Genomic DNA, 19,080 nt, shown 5'->3' on the forward strand with positions numbered 1-19,080 from the left:
AATTTTAAATGTTGTCATTTGTGTGTAGACAGCGCTCCACAGTTTTTTATTTTGCAATTTTTACCATAGGCATCATTTTTCCATACAGTATATATTATTATTACTATTATTAATAATAATAATAATAATAATAATAATAATACTGTAATAGTTCTTTATATTCTGACACTATTTCACACAGTACTGTAAAGACAATATTTTCATGTACAGTAGTAAATACACGAGAAACAAGTGGTGGGTGACTTCTGCACTAGTAATTAATAATTGTTTTTGACCCCATATAATAATATTAGTTTATGTTTATTTTTTCCTTCATAAATGGTAGTGTAGCACTCTTAACAACCAAAGTTTTGATTGTTAAACATATAAAAACAGAAAAAGTTGTTTTTTACAAGGAGCACTTTTCTTAAAATATAACTTGTATTGCATCACATTAAAATATTGATACTATGTTAAAGAAAGAAGAAGATACTAAAGATTCATATCTAATAGTGCAAGAAAAATAAAGTGATTAAAAACTGGTGTCCCACTGCATACTTATTTAATAATAATAATAATAATAATAATAATAATTATTCTTATTATTATTATTATTAGTATTATTATTATTTTATTGTAGTAGTAGTAGTAGTAGTAGTAGTAGTTGTAGTAGTAGTTGTAGTAGTAGTAGTAGTAGTAATAATAATAATAATAATAATAATAATAATATTAATAATAATAATATATGAATATTTTATATTTGAGTGTTATCATATTTTTTATTGTATGTATATGATTGGAATAGTTCAGTAATAGTAAAACATAAGTATCAGAGGATACAGAGTGATAAATAACCAGCTAACCAGCTTCTAACTGTCATTTTTTAAAGACAGCCTTTGACATGGCAATTAGGAAGTTGATTGGCTGGTTATTTGTCACTCTTTATCCGTCATCACTTTATCTCTTTTTAAGGCTTAATACATTTGGGCCAATATGAGCTAATCACAGAAGTATTTAACTACAGTATGTTATGGTATATAGTGTACATTAATATCTGACCATTAACCTATTATTATAAGTATGGGATATCAAGCAATATTCACATTAGTCGGACAGCTTGTTTTCATATACTCCGCCTGTAAACCTTAATTATATGAAGGACCCAATTGCAAAAATACTGTATACTAATTGTACACACAGACAAGCAAAATAATTATAACACACGCAAATATTGATAGATTATTAATATAAAAGAAGTACACAGGGGGACACCACTTTTTAATAACGTCTAGATTTTTCTTGCTCTATCAGATACAAATATTTAGTATCTATAACTTGCTTTTAACATATTTTGCCGCTCTTAATATTTTAATGTAACACAATAAAAGTTATATTTTAAGAAAAGTGCTCCTTGTAATAAACAACCACTTTTTCTCTTTGTGATATGTCTTTCATTTACAACAGTCCCTGCCCTAATGGAGTTTACAGCTTAAATGCCCAGACACACATGCATGTATATATATGGTACACTAGGGTTATTTTAAGTATTTATCTAGTTAACAGACCGATATACTTTTTGGAGTGTGGGAAATAAAAGGAGCAACCAGGGTATAACCACAGAAACTCTGGAAGAAAATATAAATACAAATAGGACATTCATAGCAGTACCTAAAAGAAAAGAAAACCATGTCAGACATATGTACATACACCCAGATACAATTACACAAACAAGTAGTTCACAAGCGCAAGAAACATTGTTTTAACATAATACAGCAGATCTAATATACAATATCACATATACAGATGGATCCCTCCTCATCTATACCTTTAACCATAGGGGGTCATTCCGACCCGATCGCTCGCTGCAGTTTATCGCAGCACAGTGATCGGGTCGGAACTGCGCATGCGCCGCAGTGCGCCGGTGCATGCCAGACGGCCGAAGGCCATCGTTGCCTAGCGATCACCTCTGAGGCAGAGGTGGTCACTGGGTGGGAGGGGGCTGGATGGCAGCATTAAGCTGCTGTTTAGGGGTGCGGTCGGACCGTTGGGGGGGGCGTGATGGGTGCATGACATCACACGCAGCTGTTGCAACCCAGGGCAGTGAAGAGGTTCTCCCGGCCAGCCGCAGGAGCTATGCTGGCCGGGAGTAACTCCTGAGATGCAAAAGCATCGCCGATGTGTGATGCTTTTGCATTTCTGCTGGGGGGGGTGGCTCTGACATGAGGGGTGGACTAGCCCTGTGCTGGGTATCCCCCCGCATGTCTGAGTGCCTTAAAGTAGCTGTGCTAAATTTAGCACAGCTACGATCAACTCGGAATGACCCCCATTGTTTTAACATAATACAGCAGATCTAATCTACAATAACACATATACTGTACCTGACAGCTGCAAAATATTTGAAAATATGCTCACTTACCTACTGTAGATAATATTTGCATGATCCCGAAAGAAATCACCCATCAGTTTCACAGGTGAATATAATCAGTTAATCAGAAATGGCTAGTTAGTGCAAGTGACTGCCACTGTGTTTGCATTGCAACAGCCATCAGCAACCCACAATTGACATTCATATATATATGTCTCTGTACAGGTCTCCACATCTGAACGTCTGTATATAAACACATTGTTACTGTACTCAGGCCACATTGCACTGTCCCTATCCTCCCCTGCCCCACATATCCAGGTACAAGTGATACAGTACCTGTAAATAAATCTACATACGTGCATATGCACACCGTAGGCTTTTCTTTACAGATTGTATGCTATCCAAAAAGACATATACAAAACTAAATATAATGCCCCTTGCATAGGCAAATACAGGATTTCTAGAGGGGGATTCCCAAATGCAATCCACAATCTGGAACATTGGAGCAAGTGTGGGAGTCTGGTGGAGCAGTAGAAGAATCTAGTACAGACCCTGAACACATACATACATACATACATACATACATACATACATACATATATATATATATATATATATATATATATACACACATAGTAGTCTTTCTGTACGCACGCAATCTCCCTTCTCATGGTAAGGCACCTGTCTTTTCTTCCTGGCATCTACTCTCTGGTCCAGTGCACTGATTGAGGGCTCAGATCCACAGACAGAAACCTTGGTAGAAGAAGCTGCTATCACTGTGTCCTTAAACTGCATGTTTTTATGGCAGCTCTAGTAATTGTATTATGGGCCTTATTCTGGTTTGTTAGCAAACCAAAAAAGTTAGCAGTCGGGCAAAACCATGTCATACTGTACTGATTATAAATTAAGCAGCCAGTATTTACCATGCACAGAAACAATATAACCAGTGGCGGTTTTTACCTGTGGGCTGCAGGAATGCAGCTTCACCCCTCCCCCCCAAGTAAAATCCACCTCTCAGCTCACTGTCAGTGAAGCCAGATCCTGTCGTGAGACTTCACTGGTTTCACTATGACTGACAGTGACTTCCTATTGGAAGTCCTACCTGCCAGTCACAGACACTACAGGCAGTCCCATTGGGAGGTGTTTCCTCCCTCCAGAACTGCCAGACCAGGCTGCAATAGGCAGATAATTCATGGTTTTGTGCATGCACAATACTGTCGCTGCTACTGCACTGGGTTCCAGAGTCTGTGAACTGTACATAGTGCAAGTGCCAGGACCCAGGCGGCTGTGGGGACAAGTCGGCGGAGACCCGGCAGCATCACCAGCAGCAGCCTTCCACCTCCACCAAGGTAGGAGCAGCCGCTGAATATAACCCACCCAAATCTCTCTGCACATTACATCTGCCCCACCTGCAGTGCAACATGACTTTGCGTAATTGCTAACTTTTTTGTTTTCTAACAAACCTGAATAACCCTGTATAGACTATTGCTATTATGTTATAACTGTTAGAATTTGAGTGGTGGGGGGTTTCATGAAAACCAGAATCCCCCCTCCACCCATGTTAGCCTATGCTCTTTAAACATTCTGATTTGTATTGTACACATAATGTTATATGATGTTATATGTACCATGGACTTAATTATTTGCACTTTCCCTGCAAGCTATAAATGACCTTGAAGCCATTGAGCCTATTTTTTTTTGTCTCTGCATGTACCAAAACGTTCATGAAATAGACATTTCGTTTATCTTTTTGACTATGTCCAATTAGTACTTTTTGACTACAGTATGTCCAATTCTACTCTACACAAGGAACATAGCTATAATTCTGTGCTGCATTGATTTGCTACTACAGTATGTCAACACATTTTTTCTTCCTTTTTAATATTGTTTTGTAGGTTATTGTTTTGAAAATTCATTAATTTCAAATTCAATTATTGTAGAATTTTTGCTTTGCCTTAATAAAAATGTTTAATTTATATAAGATATTATAGTGTAACTTTTGGAGTCACATATTTTCAGGAGCTTTTAGTGTTCTGTAAAACTTTTAGGAAAATATGGCTGAAAACGAAGATCAGCTAATGACACATTTACTGTATCAGTTTTAAGGATCAGATTTTTTTATGGCACAGTTTCATCTGCAAACATTTACATATCCATCATACATCCCGAATCTCAGGGAGGATTAATGGAATGATCAGACAGGCTGATGGTTCTTCTGCTGCTATTTTCCAAAAGCTGCCGTCAAAGACTTGAATAAGTGGCTTATAGTTATTTTCATATCAGTAGAAGCAAAAGTCTTCCTAAGACAAAATTACAACTGGCTGAAACAAATGATTTATTTTCCCTGCACTCATGTACACCAGCAACTCCATTACCATCCAAACCACACTGTCTGCCTTTTTCATTTTAACTCTGTGAACCATGAAAACTGCTGTTTGATGGGAAAGGGTACTATTTGAGCTACTGTATTTGAGCAGTTTGTACGTTGACGTAATACATTGTCAATGGTTATGTTCTTCAAAATAGTTTACAAGCCTGAGCAATTCTCAAAGGTCGATATTTAGAAAAATGACATTGTGACACAATTCTTATTTTCTTCTTAGCTTTATTTCTTATCATTTATTTTTATAACACCACTATATTATGTGGCACATTGCAGAGAATATTTGAATCATTCAAATTAGTCCATGTACCATTAGTATTTTTTGTTTATATTTTTTACCATGTAAAGCTTAGGGTCCAATTTGATAGCAGCCTATTAATCTGCCACTATGCTTTTGGACTTTGGGAAGAAACTGGAGCACCCAGAACAAACTTGTACAATAAAAGAGGGCAATACAAATACCACACAGACAGTGCCTTGGCTTAAAGCAAACACAAGCAAATGCGTTGTGTGGAAGAAACACAATAAACTATACTACCATACTAACTTGACTGCTTAAAAAAATCCTCAGTCATTACTTAATAATCCTCCACATATTTGTTGTGTTCTCGTTAAATACTAAATAGAAGTCCCCTTCACCTGTGGAAAGTACAGCAAGCAGAGGCAAACAGGTAGTGTTATTTTTTCTATTTACTATATTTTACAGTCTAGTTCTTCTCTAGCCCATGTGATGCCATTAAGTGTTTACACATGATAATTGCATCAATTTTAAACTTTTGTGTTTAATGTTACAAATTAAACCTGCAGTAATAAAGGAAAGACCTGAATTCTTTATTACTGTACTATTATTATATTAGTTGGCAACATAGAAGCACAGTGGTTATCATTGCTATTTGCTACCTCACCCCACTGGGATCATGGATTTTTATTCCAGAAAGAGCCCTATCTGGCGTTTCTGTGTTCTCATGTTGGCACGCATTTGCTTTGGTTGCTTCAATTTCTTCCCGCAAGCTAAACACATTCTGTTAGATTAAGTGGTTTCTGCTTAAATAACCCTTGTACAGTATGTGGTATCCATGCAGTAGAAATATGTGTTGCAAGCTTCTATAGGGCAAGGACTGATACAAATGATTAAATAATATTAGTAAACCACTGAGTAATATGTAGGCACTATACAAAAAGGATAACAAATAATTATACTCTTAAAGTTACATTGCTAGGATTGATAATATTAATTGAAACACATTACTGGATGAATTTTATTCTCATCTAGTTAGTATAAGCAATTCTTTTCATATTTCTTATATTCTCACAATATTACTAAGATGATAGTGATGAAAAAAATGCTTTTTAGAATTTGGAAATTTTGTAATATTGATGTATTTTTCCATAAAAAGCATTGAATAAAATGCTTAAATCAAGTAAATTATCATATAATATAATGGGATCTGGTCAGAATCCCAACAAAATGCTGTTCAGAATGCCAGCACTGACATCCCAACTAGGATCATAATCCTGGCACCAGAATCCCGAATGAGAGATTGCCGGGCTGCTGGAGAGGTAAGCCGTGGGGGATGGGGGTTTAGGTTTAGGCTGCAGGTGGATGGATAGGCTGCATTGAGGGGGTTTGAGGTTTAGGTTGCGGGAGGGGGGTTAGGTTTAGGCATCCCCAGGTAGGGTTAGGGTTAGGCTGGTGGAGAGGGGGTTTGGTTTAGGCTGTGAGGAGGAGTGTTAGGTTTAGTCACCCCTGGCAGGATTAGGATTAGGCTGCAGAGGGAAGGGGGTTAGGTTTAGGCTGTGGGAAGGGAGGATTAGGGGGCATTGGGAAAAGTTACGTATACTTACCTTGTCCCTGTTGAGATTCTCACCATTGGGATGTTGTGGTCTGTATTCTGACTGCCAGAAAATCAAACCCATACCCTAGTGGTCAAGGTAGGATACTACCTTACATTTTACATGACTGTGGCTTTGATATGGAAGAGAAGAGGCAATCTGTATTTGTTATTTACTCTGACTGTTGCGCACACTACATCCATGTGACTAAAACTGAATTCAGTTAACAGTAGTTATAAGCTGTGCATGTATGGGATGCCAGTGCTTGGGTTGCCGGTGGTTAGTAGATCAACAGCAGCATCCCTATGCACAGATTCCTGACATCTTCTAGGTATGTATACTAACCTTCTTCCTTTTCCCACTAACCCTTCCTACCTGCCTCCTAACCCTAACCGTCAGCCTAACATTACCCCCTTAGTGCCTTACCCCAACCACCCCCCCACAGCCTAACCCTAACCATACACCCTTAGTGTATAACCCTATCCCTCCATTTTTAGTGCATAACCCCCCACAGCCTAACTCTAACCTCATCTACTGTATACTGCCTAAATCTAGCACACACACACACACACACACTTCTACCCCCAGCCTAATCCTAACCAGCCTCGGCACACTTATGTTCGGGATGTCAATGCTCAGAATTCCAGCACTGTCAGTGGTATTGGAGTCTTCTGACCAGTGTTGGGATTTCAGCATCAGGATTTCTGAATGCATTCCCAGTGAACATAATTAACTAAACTTACCTGGAAGATATCAATTAAATGATTAAATCAATTGAATATATTTTCCAAAGTGTAAAAATGTTCATAGTATTGAAGAAAGGAGAATACCATTAAACATGCTGAGTAGACTGACTTTTAGTTTTAGTTTTAATAAATTTAACTTTATTGGATCAAGTTTAAGATGAATCAGGGTGCTGTGCTGGCTGTAGCATTTGATATCTGAATGTGAGTCCAGGAACCATTCTCCCATGTAGAGCTTGGGTCAATACTCTCAGCTAATTTTATAGAAAATCTGGCACTGGGAGAACCAGATGAAAAGAAAATGAACAAACAGTAGTGTTTTATATGTAAGGTAATTGTAAAATATTTTGTTAAATAGTGCACTCACTCTAAATGCACTAACTATAAAGGATTCTAACATAATATCCTTGTATGGATGATGGTGAAACCATAGTGTAAACTGAAAATGCTATGACGAAGTGAATACAAATTTGTCATACTGCTCTATTAAATATGAAGGTACAGCTTTGAAAGATACTTCTGTATATCACACTGTGCAAATAGATGGTTCTAATTTCCATTCAATAATACACTGTAACATAAAATAATATTTTGATAATTGACACGGCTAATTGGACACCCCCCATAGTCAAATACATTTTCTTTGTTTTATAATATTAAAATAATTTAATTATTATGTCATTATTGTTGATTGTGATAATTTTTTCGAGTTCATACTGTATTTGTTGTTGAAAACAATTAAGTAATCAACACCTTATCATAAAAATGCTGCAAATTGGCAAATAGTCTAAAGTCTTTCTCCACAAACATGAAAACAAATAATTGCCGTACTGTTTTTACTTTCTATGTACCATAAACAAAAAGGTGACAGGTCTCACTATGACTGCCCCATGTCCATTGACAAATAGTGTATTTGGCATTCTTATCAGTTGGAGTCACTTACACAGTGGTGCACTTTCAAGCACAGCTTGTCATCAGGCCCCTCCATACTGTACATGGCATTTAAATTGCATGTTGTTCGTGCACCACCAGTACCAACCATACACTTGCTTTCATTGTTTAATTTGCAGTAGACTGAGAGAGCCTAATTATGGTAAGGTTGACATGGTTCAGAGCACGTTTTACATCTAAACTCAGTGTTTATAAATTAGGTCTAGCGTATATAAATTGTATTATTATTTCACTATTTCTTAACACCAAATAAATGCTTAAGCATTCTCTTAAAGGTTGTGCACTGTTTTGTGATCTCTATAAATAAATCTTGGATTTATTCTTTGCATGGAAAATCCATGGGTTAGACAATTTTCTGTATAAGCTGTATGATTTATTACATATCAAAACAATATTCATATTAAATATTCTTGCAAACATTATTTTTTAACCTTATAAATGAAGGTATTTTTACACAAAAATCAAGAGAATATTTTTCATTGAATTTTAAGTATTTTGATTATTGCTCCCCCGCTGAATCATTTTTTTCTTACTCACATGCATTCATTAACAATTACTTTCTTTGTTAAAATATAAACATTATTTTATTTCCATGAAAGGGGATTAATTGAATTTGTCTTGTAGCTTGATAAATAGCATTAGCTACATAATTTAACTAGGCTCAGAGCCAGAATAATTAATAGATTTTGCCTTTTTTATTTGATACACGTGATTTAAAAAAAACATTCTGTATTATCCTTAGCAATATACAGTAAGCCAATTTTTTTTTAAAAACAGCCTTTTTACAAACATCATACAGTAAAGTAATTCAGCATTGCCACAAAAAGTCCTAAAGGCCTCCTTTTATATTATGTCTAAAGTAGAACTAAACCCCCCCAAAATAGGAAGATACAGTTGAGACGTAAAAGACAAAGAGCTTAATAGAGGAACTTGCTCAGCCTCCGGCTACTGGGAATGTTCCACTACTGTGCAAAAAAGAAAAGAAAGCATCAAAGAAGGTCACTAGCTGTAGGTGGTGCTCTTTCAAGTCTGTGAGTAGAATATAACACTCAACTCTTGAAATACAGGAATAGGTGTGTATAATAAATCACAGATGTATAATTCTCTTATGACTGAACTAAACAGTACATGAATAGAAAGGGAAAACCTTAGTTTGCCTATGCTAGTGACCCTACTGGGTACACTTAAATACAATGAACAGATATTGGTGGAGATGTGTCAAACCTTGGAGAGACATAAAGTACCAACCAATCAGCTCATAACTGTCATTTTTCAAACACAGTCTGTAAAATGACAGAAGCTGGTTGGTACTTTATCCCTCCCCACTTTATATCTCTGCTAGGGTTTGATTTATTTCTCCCATTGTATTTAAATATATAATTGAAGCTAAATACATATTCATAAAACTGGTAAAAATGATATGCCAAAGTAAAAAAAAGCAGCAATTGCTATAATTTATGTTAATAAGGCAATTAACTACAAGAAATCATATAGGTTAGTTAGAAAACTGTGTATGACTTTTTTTTACATGCAGGATATACATTAAAAATTATTTATGGAGATAACAAGAAAAAACATTTTGAGCTATGGTAAAGCATACACTTTAACAGCTTATGGTTTTAAAACTCAAAAATGAGTAAAATGCTTTTATTACATTCACAGTTTCTGTTTATATATCAAGGAGCTTCAATAAATTTTTTGTTATAAGGGGCTCAGGTGTGTGTTACATGATGGAGCTAAGAAATTGCTATAACAATAAAAATGCATTGCTCTGTCTATTTAAAATTGTTTGGCATGGAATGTAGGTTTTGAAAGAATGGCTGTAACTGCATACATAGGGGCCGATTCAATTGTTTTTGCATCCCCTGCTGGGCATTATTAACAATGGGCATCTAACAGATACTGTATTTTGTTGCTCCGATCAGATGCCATTGCCAGTTAAGGCATCTATTAAAGCAACAATTAAATACTGTAGTTCCAATAGATACCCATTCCTTCAGACGGCTAGCAGGTGTCACATGCCACAACTGAGTCAGCCCCTTAATACTTTGCTACAGTGTTTTCCTAGAAAATACTGAAACATAACATTGTATATGCAGATACAGCAGTGTTCACATATAGAATATAGGCATGCAGCATGTTATTGTAATCAGCAGAGTCTGCTTGTGTGTCTTTTTCCCCTAGCTATGTGGATAAGATGCATTTTGGCAAAAAAAATATGCTCAATCCTAACGGAGTTAGCTCACTCATGCCAGGCATCTCATGCTGCATGGCATATTGAGGCTAGGTGTATGAGTACACATCTGTAACTGATCATTTTTTAAGAGTGTCCCATAAAGGAAATACTTTCTTGATTAGCCACCGCTACAGTAATTTTTTTTTTCTCTGAGTACATTGTATTCTATTCTTGGGAGCACCATCAACACTGAGTTATATTCCTGGTATCTCTTGGATAGATAACCCTAAAATGTTGTTTTTTTCTGAGGTTGTTGATTATAACTAATAATCTGGTGCAGGATCTGAAAAGGTCTACCCAAGGTGTATTACCAGGGAATTCGACCACGGTTGCTACCAAGACTGAACCCCGCACTGACCCTGTTAGCTTGAGGTGTTAAAGGTGTGACCCAGGTTATGCCAAAATTATGCATAGGGCTGGATCAATGGCACTTGTTAATTATGTTATCTCCAAGCGCCACCAGAGAGAAGACTCAGCATCTTGGTCCAGTCTTTGGTGTGTACGCAATTTCAAACACCTGTGACTCAGCTTGAAACCATATTTAATAACCCAAATTGGACCCAGGTTTTTGGTGTGAAAGGAATATAAATGTGAAACATTAGTTACTGTACATGTAGACATAATTAAACTTTGTTAAAAATATGTCCTTTTTTATTTCTGTTCACTATGTTGATAACAGTGGCATTTGTGTTGTACTGGTAACCCTAATTAATTAACTGGGAGACCATGAAAATCCAACATTATTAAATATGGTATACTGCATGATAAGAAAACTAATACTGTTAAAAAGCAGCACTCTGCTCTGGTTTAAATGTAGCTGTGTAGCATTGTTAATCTTTAATTTACATTACCTGTAAAATGCTCACTTCTGTAGTTATTAAACATTATTTTTTTATATATTTTTCAATATTTTACAATAAGGGTGTTCTGTTTGGTCTTTTTAGAAATCCAAAATCCCTACCTATGAAAAGATGTGGGCCTTTATGAATAGCAGGAGCCAGTCTGTGCTTGTCAAAAATAATGAAGAAGGTATCCAGCGAGTGCTCACCTCTGATTATGCCTTTCTAATGGAGTCAACAACCATTGAATTTGTCACACAGCGCAACTGTAACCTGACACAGATTGGAGGCCTTATAGATTCTAAAGGTTATGGAGTTGGAACTCCCATGGGTATGTTGCATGTCAATTATGTTGTCTTTGTTCATTTATCTTAGTTGGAGTAAGAAAAAATAGAATGCTTCACCAACAATTCAATTTGGCAGAAGATGCAACTATACACTTTTGTTTCAAACAGTACATGTATAAAAATCTAGTTATAAAAGGTTATACATTCTCTGGTAAATAAGAAAATATACATATAAAATAAAATAAAATACAAGATAATGAATACTAAATCTAATCCTAGTGCCTGAACTGTAAAATGGATGCACAATAATAATAATAATAATAATAATAATAATAATAATAATTATTATTATTATTATTATTATTATTATTTGACTCATGCAGATTAGGTGATAATTTATGATATTCAACCACTAAATAAATTCATTAATATTTAGCATTTTTGGTGTTATTTTTACATTTTGTTTATACAGTAGATATGTACAGATATGACAAACAAATTTTGATTATTTCCAAACTTTTCTCATTTGATTCTTGCATTTCATTTCACGAACCAACAAGCAATGATATTGGTATAAACTGTAAATGCAGCAAAGTGATGTACTGATTATTTACCAACATTTGCCAATTGGTCCTTATAATTATAATTTCATATCACAGCAATAATAAATGATGTATCATGAGAATATAACAAAAACATATGAAGGGACAATGGGGGTCATTCCGAGTTGATCGCTCGCTAGCAGTTTTTAGCATCCGTGCAAACGCATAGTCGCTGCCCACGGGGGAGTGGATTTTTGCTTTGCAGGAGTGCGAACGCCTGTGCAGCAGAGCACCCGCAAACACATTTTGTGCAAAACAAGACCAGCCCTGTAGTTACTTCTCATGTGCGTTGATTGCTGCGACGAGTGACACGGTAATGATGTCAGATACCCGCCCAGCAAACGCCCGGCCACGCCTGCATTTTTCCAAACACTCCCAGAAAACGGTCAGTTGACACCCATAAATGCCCTCTTTCTGTTAATCTCCTTGTGTTCGGCTGTGCGATTGGAATCGTCGCTAGAACCAGTGCAAAACCACAATGGACTTTGTACCCGTATGACGCACATGTGTAAAATGGCGGTGCATATGCATGTACAGATTAGCCATTTTTTTCTCTGATCGCTATGCAGCGAACAACAGCAGCTAGCAATCAACTCGGAATGACCCCCAATGTCTGATAGGATCTCATCCCTGTAATGTGTACAAAATTAAGGTATTGTTAAATCCATTTACTTCTGGATGCAGAACCAGTACAGCTAATGCACATGTGTAATTGCCTGTAATGTTACACGTACTGACCTAGATCACTTTGAGCAGTGTAGCCAATATGCTACAATGGCTAATGCCACCTGAAGATGATGTTTGCTATTGCGGCCAAGTACCTGAAAACTAAGCTTGGTAAATGTCACAATTTAGCAGCCCCCATAGACAAATGTAGAGGCTGATTTTCTGAACAAAAATGGAGGCACCACAGCAGATGTCACCAAAATGTGTTGCGGTTTCCCCCATTTTTAATCCTCGATATATTTACTTTATGCAGGTATTAGACATTTTTGTGCTATTTTCCACAAAATTCCATAAATAAAACATTTACAAAAATTGTAACCATTAGATACATAATTATATATGTATCCAAAGCTCATCTTGCCCCTTCCCAATTGATTTCAAATTACCACGAGTAAGACCCTCTTTCCTCATTTACTCTCCTTTGCTTACCTACAACCTACCATCATCACCTTCAACCCCTTGGTATTATTTTGTGTAATCAGTAGCTCTAAACATGTCTGCTGCTCTGATCAACATGTTCAACCAAAGCAGGTTGTCTAGTTATTGTGAGTTTACATATTGTAGATGTGCAGTTGTTTACTGTCATTTATACACTGTTTTTTTGTCCTGTGATATTTGCACTGTACATTTATATGCACTTTATGTCCTGTTATATTTTTCTGTACTTTTGTATTCACTTTGTATGATTGTTCCATATTAGGGATGCCCATTGATGGTTGAAGCCATTAATGGTTTCCAATCTACAGTATGTTTTTATTCCATTATTGCTAAGCACTGATGGCATCCTCATTTGCTGGACATCCATACCTTCTTTGCCATGCTAATACAGTACAGTATCTCTTCCTTTGCCACCCTGATATGTGTCTGATTGATATCCCATTGCAACCTACTTTTTCTCTCATTGCTATACATATATCTCTCCCATTTGCATCCTAATGTCTCTAATAGATACCCTCATTGCCAACTTCTCATAGCTACAGTTAACTTACTACCATCTCTCGCACTTAACTTTTGACTGTTCTGTTGCTGTGTCACTGTCCATTCTTTTCCTATAAGAGATGGCCATCAACCATCTATAGTTAGCAACTATCAATGATTTATCACCGATGGACAATGGTTTTGCTGTCAATGGCATAGTTGATTTTATGGCTGGTTTTCAGTCCAACTTCTTCTCTGATTTACCTGCTGTTCAGGCTCACTACCCCTTCCCTAACTGGCCTAGTAGAGATGCTCATTGGTGTTTGAAACCATCAAAGGCTTCTCTTCTTTGGTTTCTGAGTTCCCACTGGGGTGGTGTCTCGCTAGACTTATGAAGTTAATGCATGGCTCTAATGCTGAGGAGATGTCGCAAATGAGGTCTGCATAGTGCATGTAAATAGCATTCACAGAGTAAAATTATTTTGCATAGTGTGGTGTGACTTACTCTATGATGTAAGGGATTTCCATTGTGCCTCAGCTCAATAAACAAAAGTAAAATATAATTTTTGAGATTGAACAATTAGCCAATTGTATAATAACTTTTGTCACATAGGGCCTGATTCTGAGTTAGATGCAATGTGGATGTTTTTGAGCAGATGCAGTTGAGCATTTTCTTTCTACTGTGAATAAGTATACTGTAATTCACTCTGTGTATGTGTCCCATGGAATGTACTCACAGAGTTGCAGGACTAATTGAGGCACACAATACCCAAAATGTGTTCTAAATGTGTTGGATATTCCTGGGCATTCCTGGGAGGTGGCTATTCAGATGCACAAAGCTGGTCCACCTAATGGGTGTGTCTGGAATGTCACTGAACTGGTTGTGAAGTCAGATGCTTTATCTCTCACATTGGAGGCCATACTCTAATGGAGAAACTGCACCTAGCATGGGGCTGGTACAAGTTTTGATATTGCAACTGGTAGTTGCATCTGAAGACAATCCGATTAGCATTTAGGCATATAAAGAAACTTAAAGTGGTTGTCTCAGTCCAAACACATTCCGGCTGTACACTAGGAAAGCACATGTAGCATAAAGGGCCTAATTCATACCTGGTCGCACACAGGTGATTTTTTTCACTGCTGTGACCAGGGGTAATAACCGCCTACAGGGGAGGGGGTAAGCGCATCGCAGGAGTGCGAACGGCTGTGCAGAGAGCTGCAAAAACAAAAGTTTTTGCAGTTTCTGCACAGCCCAGGACTTACTCTACCGCTGCAACAATCTGTGCTGCTGGTGACGTCAGGAACCCTCCTCCGGAATGGGTGGACACACCTGCGTTTTTTCCAGCACTCCCAGGAAACGGTGAGTTGCCACCAAGAAACACCTTCTGCCTTTCAATCTTCTGCGATCACTTTTGTCTTAGAAACTGTCACTGTCCGGCGACCTCCCTCGCTGGACAGCGACGCACCTGCGCATTGTGGCCCGCACGTATGCGCTGTTCAGACCTGATCGCACGGTTCCAAAAAAAGTAGCGTGCGATCGGGTCTGAATGATCCCCAAAGTCACATGCAGTAGGGAAGACCAGCAAAAGACACATACATGAGCATTACAGCATCCGGCTTAGAATCAGATCCAAAGCCTTACATGATACTCTGCAATTGTGCAAGGATCTAAATCTGAAATACTAACAATATTTAATGTCAAAGCACATTTTACACTTTAAATAAACATTATAAAACAAAAAAAATTTATTTGGGAAAAATATTTGGATTGCTTTGATAAGAAAAAAAATAAAGAATGCATTTAGTCATCTGTGGTCACTTCAGTGTATTTTTATTTTAATAATGAGAGGGTTTAATACATTTCTTGATATACTAAGGGTGGTGCTGATTATTATTGCAGATACTATTTTTTTTGTCTGATGTGCTTAACATGACACCCATAGATAGCATGTGGAACTAGAGTACTAAGTATAATAGTCAATTCAAATCCATATGTTTTGTTTCTCCTTCCAATTTAAATGCACGCAAGCAGCAAGTAAAATGTAACAAATATTTGTCTATGGAATTGTACAGGATCTTTAAAGTGCATTTGTTAAAAGCTGCATATTGCATCTTGTTTGTCTCTATACCATACATAAAACTTGTTTTATGCTTTTGAGTGGTTATAGACGAAAAACTCACAAAAGCTAAGCAATTATTTTATACCATTTCTGATGCTCAGCAAAGCACATCAGAAATCCAGTTGTGAATCCATGCATTTTTTTCTATTTTAGATTCCTGACATATACAATCTACTGCACTTCCAGTTTACAATTTAACATTAAAATAACATTAAATAATTTATTAAATATCACACGTGCTGTCAAAAATGCAGATTATTCATTTCAAAGCACTATGCCATTTCAGACACTTTCTGTTCTGCCACTTGTGGAAAGCATTCATCAAAGGCTAAACTAACTCTTTCATGGAAGCTCTTCAGTGCAATTGGTGCAATTCTGCCAATTCTTCAAAGGCACAAAAAGAGTCTCTAGCTGATTGAGGTTATAATCATTTTCATGGATATACTTCTACATCACTGATCAGTGCAATTATAAACTTCGATAACTGGATAAAATTAAGGTACTGCATTTATTTTAAGAACATTGGAACCATGGTTCAAAATAATAACAATTCTGCTACAACTTTTAAAGCACATTTATATTAGTTTACTTTAACGTTAAAACAATAGGTATATTTATAGTAATTAAGTATCACATGATATAAAATTTAAAATAGAATAAAGATCATCAAAACATTGATAGAAACTATCACACTGTTGTATTTATGATCACAGTTCCTAAACAAACCTCAATGACACTGCCAAAATTGTTGAGCAAACCTGTTGGCTGCATATTGTAAGCAGCATCCAACCAGCATCTTCAAATTACTTTTGACAATATTGTGTATTACAAAATCTTAAAACTTTTTGACTTTATGAGTACGTACAAAAAATACATATAGAATATGTCCTCACATGCTCCTTCTGTCATTTCAATTGCTCATATATCAAGATGTGCAACCTAAACTATTGTGGACCTGAATCTGAGTGCAATTCTGGATCACTGCAGTGAACAAAATGAGAATGCAATTTTAATGTGGCTATATACCTGTATTCTGAGTTGTACTCATCTACAGTATGTGATCACATCATCTCACTCCTCCATTCAGCAGAGCAGCCATAATCACTATCATTTGCACTTACACTACACCCACTCTAGATGCAGGAGATATAGCTAAGCTTGGCATCCACTTTGCATAAGTATGAGTAGGATACATGCCTAAAACACAGTAAAAGAACCATCTCTCAAGTGCATACTACCAGTGCCAGTCCAGTTGCCATCCAGTTATGCCCATTCATACATCACAGAGAAAAATCAATAAATGTGGCTGTCTTCATACTTGCTTGCAACTCAGAATCAGGACCAGTGTGTAGATATAACTGCCACAAAATGCATTTGTCATTACTATGAACCAAGAATCTCTCAAAAAGCCTATGGAACCTCCTAAAAGAAATTTGTTAAAGATATGTGAAAGTCAAGATAAATCACATATCTAAGGACATTGTTGCTTCTGTCACAATCACAAAAGTATTGCAACTAATTTCCTCCTCAACCAAATGTAGGTGTTAGCATAAGATGTACTAACTCAAATTATGCACATTCAAGTTGTCAAGTTATCAAGTTATAAAGTTGTTCTCAGTACAATCAATATTATGCAAGTTGTACAGTGTTTTCTCCACAGCACAAACAAATGTACATGTTAATTCAGAAAGAGCAAGGTCCACATGTCCATAGATTCTTGAATAAAAACATGCTCTTTAAAATAATTTTATTAAAGCAAAACAGAAATACAGGGCAACATCTTAAAAGAAGCATACTGTATATTTGGGGACTGAAAAAAAATCTCTGTCTTCAAGTGCAAACAGATGTAATAATAAACTTATGTTTAGCTCCAAATAAAACCCTAAATTAAAAGGAACTTTGTGTTCTGAGTCAAAGCAAGTCTTGGATGAAATTAATTTGGGGTTCTGAGTAGAACCAAGTCTTGGATCTCAAAAACAGATTTTGTGTGTTTTGAATTGCATGTACTGTAAGTCCCTTCACCATGATTTCAGGTGCCATTTCACACAGGATAATGTATAGAAAGGTTGTAGGGGGTATTCCATGCTGCAATACAGCATAATAGCAACCAAGTTGCATGATTGTAGCTATTTCTATAAATTTTTGAAGAAATATAAATCCAAAACCAAAACACTTGAGGATGGTTTTGACAAAACCAAAACACAAGGGTTTGTGCACAACTCTTATTAAAATTATGCTTGTTTTATAAATTGCAATATATTTTAAGCTGGTTAACTAGCATCAGATATTCCTTGAAACTGGGCAATGCCTACACAAGGTTATTTTTTATTTAAAATGTGTATTATGTGCTTCTATACTTTTTTGTGAATTGGTTTATTCTTATTTGCAAACAGCATTTCAATTCAAATATTGATAATCAGGGAAATTAACTGAACTAAATAGAGAGGAGTAGCTTCAATAATAGACCTTGATAGGCCAGAAGGCCTAGTGGTAGATTACTAATGCTTCTAAATGCACAACTGTTGTGTTGCCCATAGCAACTAATCAGATTATATAATTTTCTAGAATATGTAGTTAGAATCTGGTTGCTACCTGCCATGTCACCTTTAATCTTTTTTAGAAGCTTTAGTAAATCGACCCCCTAGTCAGGATCAAGTAGGGTTAAATAATGTGAGTTTGTGATCTTTGATACACAATGGTGTATGATACAGAGTGAGGCAAAAGAAAACTCACAGATTTTTATGGTTAGAAAAGGTTAAAAGGTTACAAGTATTATTAATAAATGTAGAATTCACATATTCCACATAAAATGTGATTTGAAATTACAAATAAATCAGAAATGATATCTGCAAATTGGCATACAGTAATAAAGCAGCATTATATTAAGCAATATCAGCTGTAATAGTCAATATGTCAACAATCAGAAGTGGATAGATGACATCATATCATAGAAATCCAGTACCTAAAAAACATATACTGTATCTTTAAGAAGCGTACAGTATTTGTGGATGAATTCAAGTATATTTAAGATGCATTTCCAGGGAGCAATGCTAAACTTGCAAGCCCTTACTGAGGGCTTTATTATTATTATTATTATT

General features: G+C 36.2%; 1 protein-coding gene across 1 annotated transcript in view; it reads left to right on the forward strand.

Annotated features, from left to right (window-relative positions):
• GRIK2 (glutamate ionotropic receptor kainate type subunit 2) overlaps window positions 1–19,080 on the forward strand; it is an 839,395-nt gene that overhangs the window by 746,631 nt on the left and 73,684 nt on the right. Inside the window, exon 15 of the mRNA XM_063917041.1 lies at window positions 11,435–11,660. Coding sequence (XP_063773111.1) covers window positions 11,435–11,660 — 226 coding nt within the window. The remainder of the gene's footprint in view (window positions 1–11,434; window positions 11,661–19,080) is intronic.

This window comes from Pseudophryne corroboree, chromosome 4, assembly GCF_028390025.1.
Source record: "Pseudophryne corroboree isolate aPseCor3 chromosome 4, aPseCor3.hap2, whole genome shotgun sequence".
Taxonomy (NCBI): domain Eukaryota; kingdom Metazoa; phylum Chordata; class Amphibia; order Anura; family Myobatrachidae; genus Pseudophryne; species Pseudophryne corroboree.